The 16,332-nt window shown below is 41.1% G+C and overlaps 1 protein-coding gene across 2 annotated transcripts in view; it reads left to right on the top strand.

The window, feature by feature from the left end:
• FBLN1 (fibulin 1) overlaps positions 1 to 16,332 on the top strand; it is a 75,194-nt gene that overhangs the window by 43,343 nt on the left and 15,519 nt on the right. The window contains exons 15-16 of one of the 2 annotated variants that reach the window (XM_041398862.1): positions 10,816 to 10,958; positions 12,800 to 12,931. In XM_041398862.1, the coding sequence (XP_041254796.1) occupies positions 10,816 to 10,958; positions 12,800 to 12,931 (275 nt within the window). Of the gene's footprint in view, positions 1 to 6,041; positions 6,491 to 10,815; positions 10,959 to 12,799; positions 12,932 to 16,332 lie in introns of those variants that run through there. The other variant, XM_041398863.1, reaches the window with a different exon arrangement.

Here is a 16,332-nt window from a genome sequence, read left to right as displayed (position 1 = left end):
TATTGGTGAAGCACAGTGGGTTCCACAGGATGGACAGGAATGTTACACCAGAGTGCAGGAATCAGGGTTTGTGGCTGGGATTACCTGGTGCTCACTGGGGAGCAGTTCATAAGGCAGCTCTTTAGCACCCTTTTTACAACCAAACTACTTTACATCTCCTTGACTGAATCAGTTTTGCATATGTACCCCAGCAGGGCTGATAGCCAGCATATCTTTGTTACATTCTGCATGATAACAACATTAAATTGCTTTTTCACCCAAGCTCTAAAATCAAAGCAGTTGGCTTATCATCACACCTAGTTCAGATACTATTTTTTTTTCTCCTTTTTATTCAAAACACATTCCAGTTTCACCAGCTTGGCACATCATAAGAAAGACAACTTATTTTTCCATTCCCATCAAGCTGGCACCTCAGGAAATTTTTTTTACCATGTTCCCCACTATTTTCATTGGAATAGCCATAGTTTAATAGGCCTCTGTCCTGTAAATCCAAGTTTTCTTATTCTTATTTTTCTCTAAAATCCTTATGTACCGGCAACAGCACTCAGTGATCCAGAATTTTCTTTGCCCAGTGCCTGTAAAGCAGAGGTTTTGGCATGGTGGCTGTTGCAGTGGTGATTGCCACCAGGTGAAGTAATTACAGGATCATCCTAAGCTATGGGCTGAAACCTCAGGATGCTGTTTAGATGCTCCGAGCTCCAGGAGGAAACAGTCTGTGTTATCTTCCTCAGAGACATCAAAATGCCTGGCTTAATCTAAATGGTAACAATTTTATTGAAGGCCATATCTCTTTTGCTTAAATTCTGCTTTTTGTTTGTCATTGATCAGTCTATAGGCTTGGGATTTTTCCCAGGATAGATAAGATCTGCTGCTCCTCATAATAGAGCTTAACTTGCTGCACTGCCTTGCCAAACAGTTTTTGTTTTCAAATTGCATAACAATTAACTTCTCTTTATATGGCACTGAAGTCTAACATTTGTAATATTTAAGCCAAGAAAAATAGTAGAAAAGATAAAGAAGCGTTTATGGCAACATGTCAGACGTGCTGCATTGAGCCAAATGGGGAACTATTTGTGTTTTCTAGACATGTCTGTACATATTATTAAGGTTGCCTGGTGCTTATCATTATTAGGACGTTTTTAACTCTTTAAAATTTTGCCAAAATGTAACCAATGGCTGAAATTTTACATGCCAGGTGTCTGACTCAGGCTCAAGTTTTGGCAAATTTCAGCCAGAGCAGTTCACCCATTTCCAAGAACGAGTGGAGAGAGGAATACACTGGTATTAAAGACATTTTGGTGATTTATTTATTTAATTTATTTTAACAGTTTGCTGTCATGTTATGGAGCAGAAATCTGAAATTTGTTATGAACTTGCTTTTGCACTTTTTGTCATCCTTACGAAAATCCTCTGAAACTTTTAAAATTACAAACTTTGTAAAATTTGCAAAATTGCATTCAGCCTTTTTTAAGAAATTAAGACCTTAGTGGGTAAACTTAACCAACTCCTCTGTGCCAAAATAGGCTCAGACATACCTGGAATCTTTCTGAGAGTTCTTTTACTCCAAGTCCTTGAAGGATAAGGATTTCATAGCCTCAGTAGCAATCTGCATTTGTGTTTGGCTATCTGCCTCACTGCAATTTAAGTCTTCCTATCAATTGGGAGGTCTTTTTCTTCCATCAACAAAGAGTTCACTTCTGGTTTAGTGGTCCTGAGCTTCTTATTGCTCTTCAAAGCAGCCTGAGACATGCAGATCCAACTCCACAGACTGTCTGAGCCTGCTCCCACATAAAGCCACAGGAGGGGAGCCCAGTCTGTCCTGGGCCAGGTACTGCCTGCCTGGATAGCCCCAGCTCCATGGATAAGTGAGCTGTTTCTAGCAGGGGTGAGAGAGGAGCCAACCTGGTAAGAAGAAGATGAGAAAAAAGTGAATACTTGGAGATAAGGAGGTTGAATGTAGGGAGGGAAGGATCTGAAGGCATATCAAGGTGAGGAGAATGAGTCTGGGAGATGCTTCAGGGGCAGCAGGTAAAATGGGGTAAAACTATAAAGGGGGCAACCACAGGGGTCAGGTCCTAATGGTCAAGGGTGGCTGATTCCAGGGAACTATTGACAGGACAAGAGGACATCAGGAAGCATTCCTTCACTGAAGTGGTGGCCAGGCATTGGAAGGGGCTGCCCAGGGAGGTGTTGGAGTCCCCATTCCTGAAGGTTTCCAAGGAATGCCTGGACGTGGCACTCAGTGCTCTGCTCTGGGTGACAAGGCTATGGGTCACAGGCTGGACTCAATGGTCTTGGAGGTATTTCCTATCCTTAATGATTCCATTATTCTATTCCACATATGGATGAGGACCATCAATGGAAGTATTAATTTGGGAAGGCCATACAAAGAATCCTGAGGGAAAGGATCTGTGCTTTGGGTCTAGGGCTGTGAGGTGGAAACAGAGAACTAAGTGTCAGCCAGGAGAGAATGGAGCCAGAGGAGGATTGGCACTGGCTGAGTAGACATGCCAAATATTTGAGTGGGAAGCAAGGGCCATAGGCTAGGAAAGGGGATAGGAAGAAGAAACTATATTAGGAAAGACAGATGAAGGAGACAAGGATTGGATGCAAAGGCTCAGTGCTGAGGGCTAAGAGAATATAGTTCTGTCTCCTCTACAGCTTGAAATGTCCTAGAGACTTTCTATCTCCGGACAGGAGGAGCATACAGAGCACTTGTCCATCCTCATCACTATTCTGCTGTATCCTGTTTTCCTTCCTGAAGTGGGGCTCCAGATTCTCCTCTGGTTAAGAATTGTCTGTGAAGACCAACCATCAGTTGGTTTCATTCCCTTGAAGTTCTGGTCTGTTTAAGACAAAAATCACCTTCCCTGCACAGCTGATCATTAGCATCAATGTCCATCATGTGGCAATGGCTCACCTGGACCTCATGGTGTGATGCAACCTGCTGAAAAGAAGTGCACACCAACAATAGCATGAGCCTTTGCAGTGGAATATATTCCAGGAGGCCTGGAAGGTGGTTACAGCTCTGGAAATCTACAGCATAGAATGTATAGTGAGGGTACAGTTCACTAATAAAACTTGGTTAGTTGTTCAGCATGTTGGTTTCCCTGTAGGAAGTAAGTCATAAAGCCATAAATCTTGCTAACAGAAAGTTTGTTTTCCTTCAGTACATGAGGAATTGTTACATACCACTCAACTCCTTTGAGCACAATGAAGTGAAAATCTGACTCAGAAATTAACGTGAAGGAAGGCACAAAATATTTTTATCCTTCTTTTTCTGTTACAAAATGTTGTATTTATTATCTACAAATGGAATCTCTCCAGTTTTGGTAGTTTTCATTTATCAGTGTTTGGTACATGAAATTCAAACTAGGAGTACTTCTTTGAAACCAATATTTCAGCCACATAAATAAATATAATAGAACAGAGTAGAAAGTGAGCTAAAATAACTGGGTTCAAAATCAGGAATAAGCATTTAGCAGCAGTATATACTTCTGTGGCCCATGCACCTGATTTCAGAGTTTTGCAAAGACATATAAAACTGCCCCTGGGCACTGGGCTGGTTTTCTCTGGTTTTGTATTCACAAATACTTTGTGCCTCCTCAGCACTCCCCGCTCCTGCTGGGCCCCCTGGCTCTGTCCCGTGGCTCTCAGTGCAGTGGCAGGACCCAGGAGCTCTGCAGGCAGCTCCCCTGCCCCAGGGAGCCACAGGGCTTGGGCTGCTCCCTTGTTGCATCCCCCCCATGTGATTTCCTGCTGCCCACTGAAGTCTGGAGAGTACACCAGGGTTGAAATGCTCTTTGTTTCTCACCTTTGTGGTGTGTGACCCCAGAATGAACTCTGGTTCTTTGCAGCAATAATATTTGCTATCTCTCCTCTGTGGTTATTTGATGGAACAATTACTGCAGATTAACTGAACCTACAGTGCAGTGTGCAGTGCGTACCACCAAAGCATGAGATAAAAGATCATGAATTTTAAATAATTTCAGTCCTAGCTGCAGGCACATCTATCTTCACAAATAGCTTTCTGAATCCACAAAATGTCCTTTTTCTTTGAAAGCTGGAAGCTTTGGTTTTTTTTTTTTTCTCTTAAAAAATTCTGGCCATAATTTAAAAATGTATTTTATTTTTATAAAATAATAAGGGAGAGCATCTTTATGAGAGTGTAAGTGCTCATAAGCATGTACATGCTTCTAAGAAGTTGTACTTGAAGAAAACATTCCCAGCTAAGCAATTAACTGTCTCAACTTGCTCCATGATTTCAGCAAAACCAAGTAGCCTCATGATTTTAACAATACCAAGTCATTCTCCTTAGTGGAGTTATTAATGACGTTTCAGAAAAGAATGCAGAGCTCTCCATACCTGAAAATACTTCAAGAGTATCCACACCTAATTAGCTGGCCATCCTGTGAGGACTTGTGCGTGATCTTTAAACACATGAATAAAACTAAGAATGCATTCAAATCTTCAAAGAATTGCTTCAAAGAACCACTTTTGTTTGCAAGCAGTATTAAAAGAAAACATGCAACACATTAATTGAAGAACTGAGGGTACTTTTAATTAGTCTTCTTGAAAGTGATGATTTTGCATATAATGAGAAGTTCCTGGAATTCAGATCACCGTGCATTGGCAACAAAGTGGGGCTTGCTCGTGAACCACAGCTCTGTTGGTAGCAGATACTGCTGATAGGAGCTCAAACTCATGTCAGAATAAAGTAATGAAATGGACACTCAGATTTCCTTGAGGTGGTAAGAAACAAACCATGCTTTTATGCTGGAGCATTTCTTGGTAAGGAAAGAAATTGTTTATGTTCCAAAATTTCAACCGGTGGAGCAAATACTGCTTAGAGTGGAGGGACTCTTGCATATAATTGATTCATAGTTTTGCAGGAAGCAAGTTTGGAGATAAATGCTCAACCTGATCATGATGAAATTTTGCAAAGTCATCGTCCAGCTGAGATTGTTGTTTACCTTTACTTCCACACACCTGCCTGAAAGGATATTTAGGTTACCTGTGTGGTGATTTGGGCATATCTTTAATCTGAAATGCATACAAACTTACCCAGTAAGCAATCCTTTACACACTTCTCAAACCCACCAGGTACCACGATGTCAGATCTTCATTAATGTGTTCATAAACTATAACACTCTTAAACAGCAGTGACTTGGATGCCCATAGCTGTCTACCATATTTTCTGGACAAAGTTCTCTTCTCTCTGGAGCAGAAAGCATGAAGATTGTGACTGCTAATGTAAAGGTTTGTTGCTGCCTGCCAGCCTGTATGGGTGATCTCTTGCCAGGGCTCTGGATTTTTCACTGTGACGCAGTGCTGAGGGAATGAAGGTGCAGAGGGCAAACTCCTCTCAGCAGAATCATTCCCATGACTTAGGGCTATGTAGGAGGAGACTGAATGTGTAGGACGCATGCTGGAGACATCAGGCCATTGGATCTTGTTTTCAGGGCTTGCCTAGAAGGGTGTTAGACTGACTCTGGTTCTGATAGCACAGAGCAATACTTGTGACATATCAGCAGGAAAAGGTTCATCTTCAGAGACCAACTCCTTGGACATTCATGGTTTTCAGAGTACTTCACTCAGTCTTAAAATACAGCCAGACATACAGTAAGACACACTCCCTTACCATTTAGAATCTCTTCCTTTACTGAACATATGTCCAACCAGCAAAAGAATAAAACTTGGAGGGGAAAACAGTGGCAGTGTTCTCCCAGGGGGGCTTGGCTGACGTAAATGAAAATAAACTCTCACCCCTGCTGAGGTGCCTGACTTGATCCATCTGTGCGTGCAGAGCAAGGGCAACACTCCTGACAACAGCAACGCTTCTCCCAAAGCTCCAGCTGCAGGCAAGTTCATCCTCATTGAGTTCATATCCCTTTGCAATATGAGTGAGGTGCCAGGCTGAAGAGTGGATACAGGATGCCAGTCAGCCTATCTCTTCCCACCCCCACTGCCCTTGCTCTCCCTCCCACTCGCTACGTGTGCGCTAATCTTCCTCTTGTCTTGTGTTCTCACTTTTCTTGCAGTCGCTGTGAGCGCTTGCCTTGTAATGAAAATAAGGAGTGCCAGAGCCTGCCTCTGAGAATAACCTACTATCACCTCTCTTTTCCCACCAACATTCAAGTACCCACCGACATTTTCCGCATGGGTCCTTCCAATGCTGTCCCTGGGGATAAAATTCAGCTGTCCATCATCAGCGGGAACCAGGAGGGGTTTTTCACCACAAAAAAAGTGAACAACCACAGTGGCCTTGTGGTCATGCAGCGTCCAATCACAGAGCCCAGAGACCTTCTTCTGACAATTCAAATGCGACTTTCCCGCCACGGAACTGTCAACACATTTGTTGCCAAACTTTTTATCTTTGTCTCTGCACAGCTTTGATTCCTCACTTACAGTCATCATTGGCTACTCTTTCTCTTCTAAGAGCCCCCCCCCCCCCCCCCCCCCAATTTTAATAAAGTTTTAGTTCATCTGTTGCATGCTGCACTTGCATTTTATTTGCCATCATCATTACAGTTTTCCACTTTCCCCTATAACTGAACATCTTAATTTGTGGAGATTCTTCTGTGTATTCTGCATCATAATGCAAAGCAGAAGTTGTTGTCTAAGAGTTCATTACCTGAGCATACTGAGGACTGAAAGCCATTAATTTACTTCACACAGTAGGGGAGTCAACTGATCATACACAGTTACATAGGTTTAGGTCTAAATTTTCCAAAGAAAATAGGTACATATTTTGAACTGTCTCAACTGAGACATCTCTAGAAAATTTCATCACTTATGCAGCAAATAGTGTGCATTTTCTGAAAATCTGTTCAAAGGGCATAACTTGGACCCTTAGGAGCCCTGAGGTGCCCCAGCACGTGGGTCAGTGTAAAAGTTGCAGCCGGATTCTCAAGCTGTCCTATTTATTGTTGCTCTGTTGTATCCCGTGAGCTAATGGTGATTTCCACCAGGTACAGATCCCAGTTCTAGCCTCTAAGGTTGGTACAAAAGCTAATATCCTCTAAAGAACATTTATTTGAGAGATATTTCATCTTTCTTTCTGTGGAGTTTTTGCTGAATGGAAAAACTAATGACAGCAGAACAGCAATGAACTTCATAACAGCATTCAGCTAATAGCAGAGAGCTCCTTTCTGTTTCACAAGCTATATCCTGAAACATTCCCATCTACAGAAACATTTGAAAAAGATATTTGATTTGTCTCATAGCACTTTCATCTCTTCAGCTTTCATATTAAAGCTGATAAATTTTGACCAGTAAAGACTTTATCCACAACTACCATCACACCAAACCATAAGTGCTACGAGAAGTCAGTCAGAATTCCAATGTCCATTTCTTTCTTCCTTTGCTTTGACTTTCTTTGTTTACTTCTAAGCAGTCAAGAACAATACAACTGGAATATTTTTTGAATTCTTTTATTTTCTGAGCTGGAAGAGGATTTATGTATTACACAGAGTCCTTGTGCTGATAAATATTAAAAGTTCACTCCCAGAGATATGATCCAAAAATTAATGTTGTACACTGCCCTGGGCTCACTCATCTCTGCTGCTCATTAGACAGAACAGTCATTCCATAGAAGAGCAGGGAATCATCCATGTGGATGCACCTACAGGAAAAATATCTCTTTGTGTAAGTGCTGACAGCACAGTCAGGGTGCAAGGGTGGAAACTGGGAGCCTTCTAAAGCAAAATCATGAGCCTTAATCACCTGAGCATAGGGAATGACTCCACTAGCTGGAAGCTGCAGCCTCTCAGGCTCATCCTCAGCCAAGGCCTGGATCGGGGCAGGATTGCAGCACTCTGCCAGGGTATTGCATGTTCCCCAAGGCAAAGTTTATCAGCGCTGGCTGACAGGAGCTCAGGTTTCATAAGGAATGCCAGGGTTTAATAAGCCTGTTGACACATCCTTATAAAGGTGCCAGAAGCTGCCAGTGGGGAGAGAGTCCCAGCTTTAAATACTGAGAGCACAAGCCCCTCTTACTTGAGCTAGTGGGGTTAGTTACTGCCACAGAAGGTGCTTATATGTAAATGCTCTCTGGCTACCAGTTCCTTATGAGGCCATAATGAAGTAGGATAAATATTAAAAAATATTCATTTTTGCAAACATTAATATATATTTTTTTGGCAGGAAAAGAAGGGAATTTGAGAACAGGGCCCTCAGTGTTGTAAAATGGTGCCACATTGATTGTATTTAGCAAGGAATTCAAGAGCACAAAGCTCACATTCCCCTGGGTTGGATGCTTGAATGCTGCAGTGTCACTGGGACTTTCAGGAGCATGTAGGTAATTCCATTACTATTCCATAAGTGCTATTTATATTTTCCAAATGAAAGTTAAATCACAGCTCCTGGTCCAAAGAATTTATTGACTGAATCTAAGAGAGAATAGAAAAGAATCATACCAGGACCTTAGAAGAATGAAAAGATTATACTCAGGAAATAATCAGAGCAGTTGAGCTGTTTCTTAACTTTCTTCTCTTTAAATGAAAATGCCCAGAGGGAAGAGGATCTCCAAAGCTGTAATTTGTGCTAGAGGCAGAAAACTTGAAGGAAAGGTACAAATAAAAAAGTTCTCATCACTGAGGAAGAAACTTTTGCCTGTCATAGTCCCCCACTGTAGGAGAACATGAACAAAATGGAAAATATCAGCTAATCAGAAGATGAAATGCAAAGATGATGTGTAAGGATAAAATTATTAAGTATTATGAGAACAGAGCATATAATTCATAGCAAATATCAGGTTTTGAGATAGATGTTAGTTGTGAAAGAAGTTACTTCAGTTCAGAGATGTCCAAAAGATGAAGCAATGAGAGAACAAAGTGTTATCAACTGCACTTTGGGTATGCTGGCATGAGGCAATTAGCAGGGATAGCAAAAGAAAGGTGATCAGAGAGTGAGAATAATGAAAGAACAAATTCCAGTTTAGCAGTGTAGACAGAGCATGCAAAAAACTCCAAAAGTTAGTGGAATTTGTAAGAGGACAGACGAAAGGTGCAAAGAAATAGAGTTGACACAGACATTTATCTGTCACACGTGTGGTTATGAGCTGGGTGGATCTATACACTCAGTTTAGATGAGAGCTAACACAAATCACTTGTGACCATTGAGATCCTCTGATCTGTACCAAAGTCATGTCAGAAGGCTTTATTCCACAGGTGAGAACCACCTTACACAAAATTATGGCTTTGTTGGCAAAGTATTTCAGAAATACTTGCATTTGCCTTTTGTTCCAGCTGAAGCTGAGAGTAAAGCTCCCTTTAATTCCCAGGAAGAAGCAAAAGGAGACCACTACAGAATTCCTGTGACACTCCCACCACAATGTTTTCTGCACACAAATTCTATTATCTAAATACAGCTGTGGTAGTTTAGGATGTTCTATGTATTCTAACAGTGTTTAATCTGCAATAGTGTCCCAAAACAACAATTACAACTTACTGTTTGTAAGACTTTGTACACAGATAATGGTGGGAAGCAAAAGGGTACAGGCCACCTCTTCTGGCCTGTATCTCCTGTCCAGTCTCAAAACATCAAGTACAGGGTGTGAATACCAGGCTCAGCTGGTGTTTATTAACTCAGCTCTGTTGCCTCCCCATGGACTGTGCCAGTTCACATCTGTTGAAGCATGAGTTCCTTGTGTTTTCCTCTTATTTAACTTCATACTGTATCATCATACTTGGCTTAATTTTTTTTGGTGAGCAGAGTTGGGAATATGTAAGGAAATTACTGATATATTGATTATAAATAGAGCCATAAAGTCCCTTTGAACATCTGAAAAAAGATGGTTTGTAGGTGTGGGCTGGGATAAGACATTTTGAAAAGAGCAAGAATTATTTGTTTTTAGAACAAAATAAATCTTCCTTTTTTTGGTTTCCCTTTAACTCAATAATTTTTCCTTACTTTTAATCTTTTAATTCCTCCCCTTCTGACACTGCAGCATTTTCTTTTTCCACTTAGAAATATGTAGAAATGGGCAGGTCAAAGTTGAGATCATTTGTGGGGCTTAGTCACATTTGAAGTCCCAGCACAGCCCTTTCATCTCTCATGAAGACAGAGTGGGCATTGTGTGAAGTTCTTGAACTGTAAGTGACTTGAAATTCACTCTAGTGGACAAGGGTGAGAAGTCATTTAACTTTTAATAGACTTTCAAGGCCGAATGAGCAGCTGGTTGAGATGGAATATGAAATGATCCTTACCATTTCCCCAAGCTCAGAATTCAACCTTTGAGATTTTAAATAATGTGGTTAACTTTTTCTCCCCCTGGTTTCCATTCCTCTCTGTTTTCTCAGTTCTTTCAGATGGAAAGGGAGGGTGTGAAAAAAAGACTTAAAAGAGGCTCTTCTGGCCCTTGCTACACTGAAAATCGTGAAAGCTGGCCCTTTACATATTTGTGCCAGGTTTCTAAAACAGAATCAATTCTGTCTGCTTTATATGACTGAGTAAAAAAGGCTTGTGCCAGTACAAGTGGCTCCACTGAAATTGCTGAAAGCAGGCCAGCTGAGAGGGTGTGGGTCTCACTGTTTGTCCTTGGAAAAGGACATTGCATGGCATCTTGGGCACTACAATTCTCTTTGTTTTCACATGCCTGGCTTGAAGAACTGGGTTTGAGGGGGTTTTGACTGCACCTCTGAGCCCAACCAAGTTCTTCAGGGGTCCCCAAGTTCTGATGAACTGCATTTCTCTAAAGTTTTTGTGGTGAAGAATAAACATTTATATCAATTACAGTTTCTGGCTCCCTAGATTGTAAAACACAAAGCATTTAATATTCAGTCTATATATGAATCTCTTTTTGGTTTCTCTTAGTGTCAGACTAGAAAAGACAGATACCATCCGTTGCATTAAGTCTTGTCGACCAAATGATGTCAGCTGTCTGCTGGATCCCGTCCACACAATTTCCCACACTGTCATTTCACTGCCCACGTTCAGAGAATTTACAAGACCTGAAGGTAAGTGGTTTGTTCCTTGTTCCATTTAATAGACTGCAGCATATAAAACCTGCACCGGAAACCCTTGCCTAAAGCCAGACTCACTACCGGAGCAGTAAATGTTTGCACAGCTCCAAATTACAGTTTACCATTAATTTAATTAAAACCTTCGATACCCAGGAGTTTTAATTTTATGGAGGAAAGAAAGTCATTCTGAGCTCTAACTCGTACAGCTTCCCAGTCTAAGGAAATACTGACTCTGAATTCCCATGTACCACATTTACTCACACAATAGCCATATGCCCCGTGACATTTTTTTCTTCCCTTGTTTGCAGGTTTTGCTGTAGGAACAAGGTACTAAATATATTTCTCTCATCTGTCTATGACCTGTTGTTTGCTACTGAACAGGTGACTTGTTCCAAGAATAAAAACCTTACATGCAGACGTTAATCACAAAATAAATTATATTGAGTATATGATGATTGGCTGATTTTTGACCTATGAACAAAGTGTTGTTCATTATAGATTAAAGGAAGGGAAATTCCAAGGCCTGGGCAGAAAGTTTTTAAGACAAGAACTTCAAAAAGCACCCAACTGAGTGGCTGTCCTCTGCAGTACTTGCGAGTTTTTAAGTCCTGCAGTTTCACACTCACTTTTCACTCACTTTCTTAGCTCACATAAAAACTAAAAACTTACAGATCAAGAGCCAGTTTTTGCTCCTTGCCATTTGTACGGATTTTCTGGCAATGCATCCATCAGTGGGATGACTGCCTGCAGCCCTGCTGCTCTCAGCACCTTACTGAGTGGCACAGACACAGAGAAAAGGGTATGGAGGTAAGAAAGGTTATTCTGGAGGGGTTTCTAAAGGTCTTAAATCCTCATTTCTGATGTACCCAAAGTCTCAGCCTTGCTGTTTCTGAAAGTTGTCCTAAAGGAAAGCCAAAGCTGACTCTTCCCTTCTGCACCAGGCAGGAGTGGAGAAAAAGACATCCCAGTCCTTGCCCAGACAGGAACAATTTAACCACTGATGCAGAGCTCCTGTAGCTTCTGTTTCAGGCCTTGGCTGGCCCTGCTTCACAGGGAATGGAGGAATGCCCCATGGCCACTTCTGCTCCCATACATACCCCTTCAGCTCCACCAGGTGTACTGGCAGCAGAGCTAAGAATTTGGCCCAGGTTGCTTCCCAAACCTCATTAGTCCATCCTCATGTTTTAATATGAAGAGATGAGACCTAGTGATCTGAGATTACTGCTGAAGCCCAGAAGATGTAAACTGTAATTCAGTGCATGGCCTCAGGTAAATTCTTACAGCTCCAAGTCTAGTTTCATCATCTGTAGAGTCAGGATAATAATCAGAGTAATAATACCTCCATCCCTCACAAGGGACTTGAAAATAGTCTCACTTTTATTTTTAAACCTAAAGATCTCCAGTACTCCAAAGCACTCTTTAATTTGTAATGGCAATACTTTGTGTAACAGCCATGGGGAATCAGAGTGGAGAGGTTTATCTGTTTGGTCCCTTCCTCAGCCCAGCCTGGGATCCTTGGTGTTGTCCTCTTTGGGTACATGCTGGAAATCTGATTGGCTTCTTCAGAGCAATCTTCTTTGATTTTAAAAGTAAGACTGTTTTGGCTTCAGGGCCCTTGGATGGTGGAAATAGGAGGAGAAAGCAAATCTATCCAAATCCTCGCTTCCCTTAGATCTTCTGCCTTTCCATTCTAAAGGACAAACTGGGAGTGGTAAGGGAGGGTAATATCTTCCACCAACTTTGAGGACAAGTCATTTTGGATCAAATTCTGTTGGATTCTTCAGTGGTGTTTTCAAATACTTGTCAGTGCATTCTGTGATACTCTTTACTTGCAGAGATTATTTTTCTTCGTGCCATCACACCTACATATCCGGCCAACCAGGCAGATATCATATTTGACATTACAGAAGGAAATTTAAGAGATTCATTTGATATCATCAAGCGTTACATGGATGGTATGACAGTGGGTGAGTAGTGTTTTCTGCCTACTTTCTTCTTTCAACTAACTGTAGGACAGAGTCACAGAAATTAATTAAAGTAATTAATTCCTACCTTTATTTCCAAGCCAGTGTTGATTTCATATTCTTCAGTCCAATACATGTAATTTGAACCAATATCACGGATAATTTTTTACGCACAATACCAGAGGCCTGTTCTTTAATTTGAGAAGTATTTTAACTTTTTTTCAGAACTAGCCCTAGCTAAAAATGCAAATGGCTTAGTTTTAAAATGATGAGGAATCTAATGTAACCAGGAGCAGTTGGCAAATGATGTTAAGGAGGAGGGCAGGAGCAGATCCCAGCTGATGGGTTGCTCTGCCCAATGGGAGCTGCCCAGGCAGTGGCAGGGGACTACACTGGAATCCTCCTGCCAAGTATTAAAAAGTAGCATTTGATTGCTCTTTATTAATGTTTATTTATGCAAAGAAAGACTCCTGTTCCCAGTGAACACTTGTGCTTTGGTATGTGAACATGCAGATTCTGCTCAGGTTCATACAAGTGCTTCAGCAGGACTTGTCTTGGGGAAAAGAAAAACCACTGCAGCTTTCATATGGAGGGCTGTGAAAAAGCCCTGTTTCCCGTGGTCTGAAGGTGGCACTGGTGCATTTCAGAAGCAGGATAGCACAATGTCAGCTCTGCAAAGGTTTTATGAACTGTAGATAAAAATCCCAAGTCATTAGGTTTCTATTTCTTTCTTGATCAAACAGAAGTATACATGTGAATGCTGAGAAAAAGGGAGAGTCTGTTAAAACAGGATAAGATTACAGATTTCGGTTATTGGGGCATTTCTTTAGCAGAGTATAAATGTTATCAGATCTCACGGGAGTTACAGTAGTTTGCTTTTCGTGCCGTGTGCTTCTTTCTGTCTGAAATAAGAAAGAAGGATGTGTTTGGAAATTCGACTGGCCAAGGTATTTGCCTGAGGGAAGGCTTTCCATTTTGAAGAGCAGGACTGTGTGTCAGTAGTATTTTACTTGGTAAACCGGATTATTTGCCTCACATTGTAAAGAGAGAAAGGATATTCTTACACACTGAGCTGAGAAGATATGGTGCATGCCCAAGTGTATTCCCAGCTCTGTGAAAGAACTGGGCAACTCTTTCTTCACCTCAGTTCCCCCTGTGCAACATGGAGATGATAAAACATGCCTACTACTGTTTAATTAATTCTTGTGTGTAAGACTCTTAATTAATTCCTCTGTGTAAAAGTACTTTGAGATTAATGGATGGAAGCTGCAAAGAAAACTGCCTACAGCAGAATTGGAAAAGGAAAATCAAAACAACCCCCCAGCTGAAATTACCTGGAGGGGCAGAGGTTCAGGACAGCACATTGTGTGATATTAGGATTGCAAATAATTCTGCCAGCAGCAGTTCTGCTGCTCTCATCATAATATACTTTTTATTATTATTAATAATCAGAATGTTAGGTGTTTCCTTAAAAAGTTCTGGGAAGTTTTCAAGACAAATCAGATGGGATCCTAGTCCATGAGAATTCACAAAGTCCCTGTTTTAAAGAAAGGGAAGGGTTTATGTAAGGGAGGAAAACCCCAAAGGGCACAGACAGTATCAGAAAGCTTTAGTGGCTATCCCACTAAGTTACAGGGACACCAGAACTGTGTGGAACATAGCAACTCTAGCAGAGCAAATGCCCAGCTAGGGCAGTAACAGAAGGGTTTTCAGGATTCTTTCTGCAATTACCATGTTCCAGCTTGTTGAAAAACCAGTTTATGCACTTCTGGAAGAGCATACCTGGACCATCATGCTGGATGATCACATATGCCACTGAGATCCATGCAGCATATTTTAAAATTTTTTTATACATACTTTTAAATGTCTTTTTGGTGCCTATATAAGGAAGAATACATTTATTTTGATAATAAATCATAAATGCATTGGTAAAAGAAACAAGAAGCATGCTTCATTCTGTTGTACTGTTTCAGGAGAAATGGCCAGAATACCAAAGCTATTTTGCCTGCTAATGGAAATTAGATCACCCATTATCTTTTTCTTTTTTTTTTTTTAACAAAACTAATTTTCTCTACAAGATAAAAGATTGACAATTTCTGCAGTAAGCTTTTTGTTGATTGGGTGGATGATTTTTTTTGTTAAAGAAAAGACACAGACTAATGCAGAGTGTGACGAAATGCATAAGTGTATATGGAAAAAAGTAGGAAAATAATAACCAGAATTACTGAAAGACCTCAGTGTAATAAACCCTGACTCAATTTCAAACTAGAGGAAGCTGATGAAGGGATTCAGAGAAAGGAGGGAGCACTGGGAAAAGAGGGGGAGAAAGGACAGACCAATGAGGATGCACTTGCAGGGAGACCGTCCTTAGTAATACAGTTTTAGCTAGGCTGTCACTAACAAGGGTGACACAGAGGTGGTGCCTTAAGAAGGACCTCATGTAACCCGTGCTTGTGTGAATGCAAAAGAACAAGATGCCCTCAAAGCAACTGGGGGAAAAAAAAAAAGTGAAAAAGTACAGTTACTTTGGGAAAGGTTTAAAGAGTGGGAGGAGCTGTTAGAAACAAAGTTACAGAAGAAAAGTGGGGGGTTCAACACTGAGAATTTTGGGCTGAAAAGATTCAAGTTACCAGTTTCAGCCATTACCCCTCTAAGCTGACACTGAGACTTCAGGGAGATGTTAGTTAGGGAAGCTGAGTGATGTGTGAGCTGGGATGGAGAATGGCTGAGCAGGCTGGTTTGTGCTTTGCTGAGGGAGAGATTGCAGCTGAGGTCATCGGAGGAGATGAGTGTGAAGGAGCAGCTGTGAGGTACATAAAAGAAGAAAACAGAGGCAGAGGAAAGGACTGCCCCAGGGAATGTCACAAGAAGAAAGAACACAGTCTCCCAAAAGATATGTAGAAGAATTAGGCCCAAAGGTAGGAGAAGAAAGAGGCAAGGACACTATTGCAAAATCAAGGAAAGAAAACATATCAAACAGGAATCAATGATGAGCACTATCAGACATGGAGGAGCCAAAAGAACTAAGAACAAACTCCAGAAGTAGCTCTGCTGACCTACAGAAAGTATCTTCCAGTGGAAGGGGAAGAATGAAAGCCAGATTCCTGGAGAGGCAGTGTGTAGACTTCATGCAATCTGACAAAAAAGAATTGTATAAAATCTGCTTCTTATATTTTTACCCTGTTATATGAAAAAAAAAAAAAAAAAAAACAAATCCCCAATCCTGGGGATTTCCTGGTTCAGAAGGTGCTGAGGTCTCCTTGCAGGCCAAGGTGGCAATGAATCTAAATGATACTGTTAAAAACCTAACATCACTTACTAGCATGGGTGGGAGAAAAACAGAAGTGCAGACCTATCCAGGTTTGGTGTTTCTTTAAAGCTTTTATAGACTTTTCACTGCATTC

The sequence above is a fragment of the Onychostruthus taczanowskii genome, unplaced genomic scaffold (genome assembly GCF_017590055.1).
Source record: "Onychostruthus taczanowskii isolate IOZ18803 unplaced genomic scaffold, ASM1759005v1 scaffold15, whole genome shotgun sequence".
Taxonomy (NCBI): domain Eukaryota; kingdom Metazoa; phylum Chordata; class Aves; order Passeriformes; family Passeridae; genus Onychostruthus; species Onychostruthus taczanowskii.
Note: the sequence above shows the minus strand (reverse complement) of the source record. Positions and strands in the feature narration are given on the sequence as shown.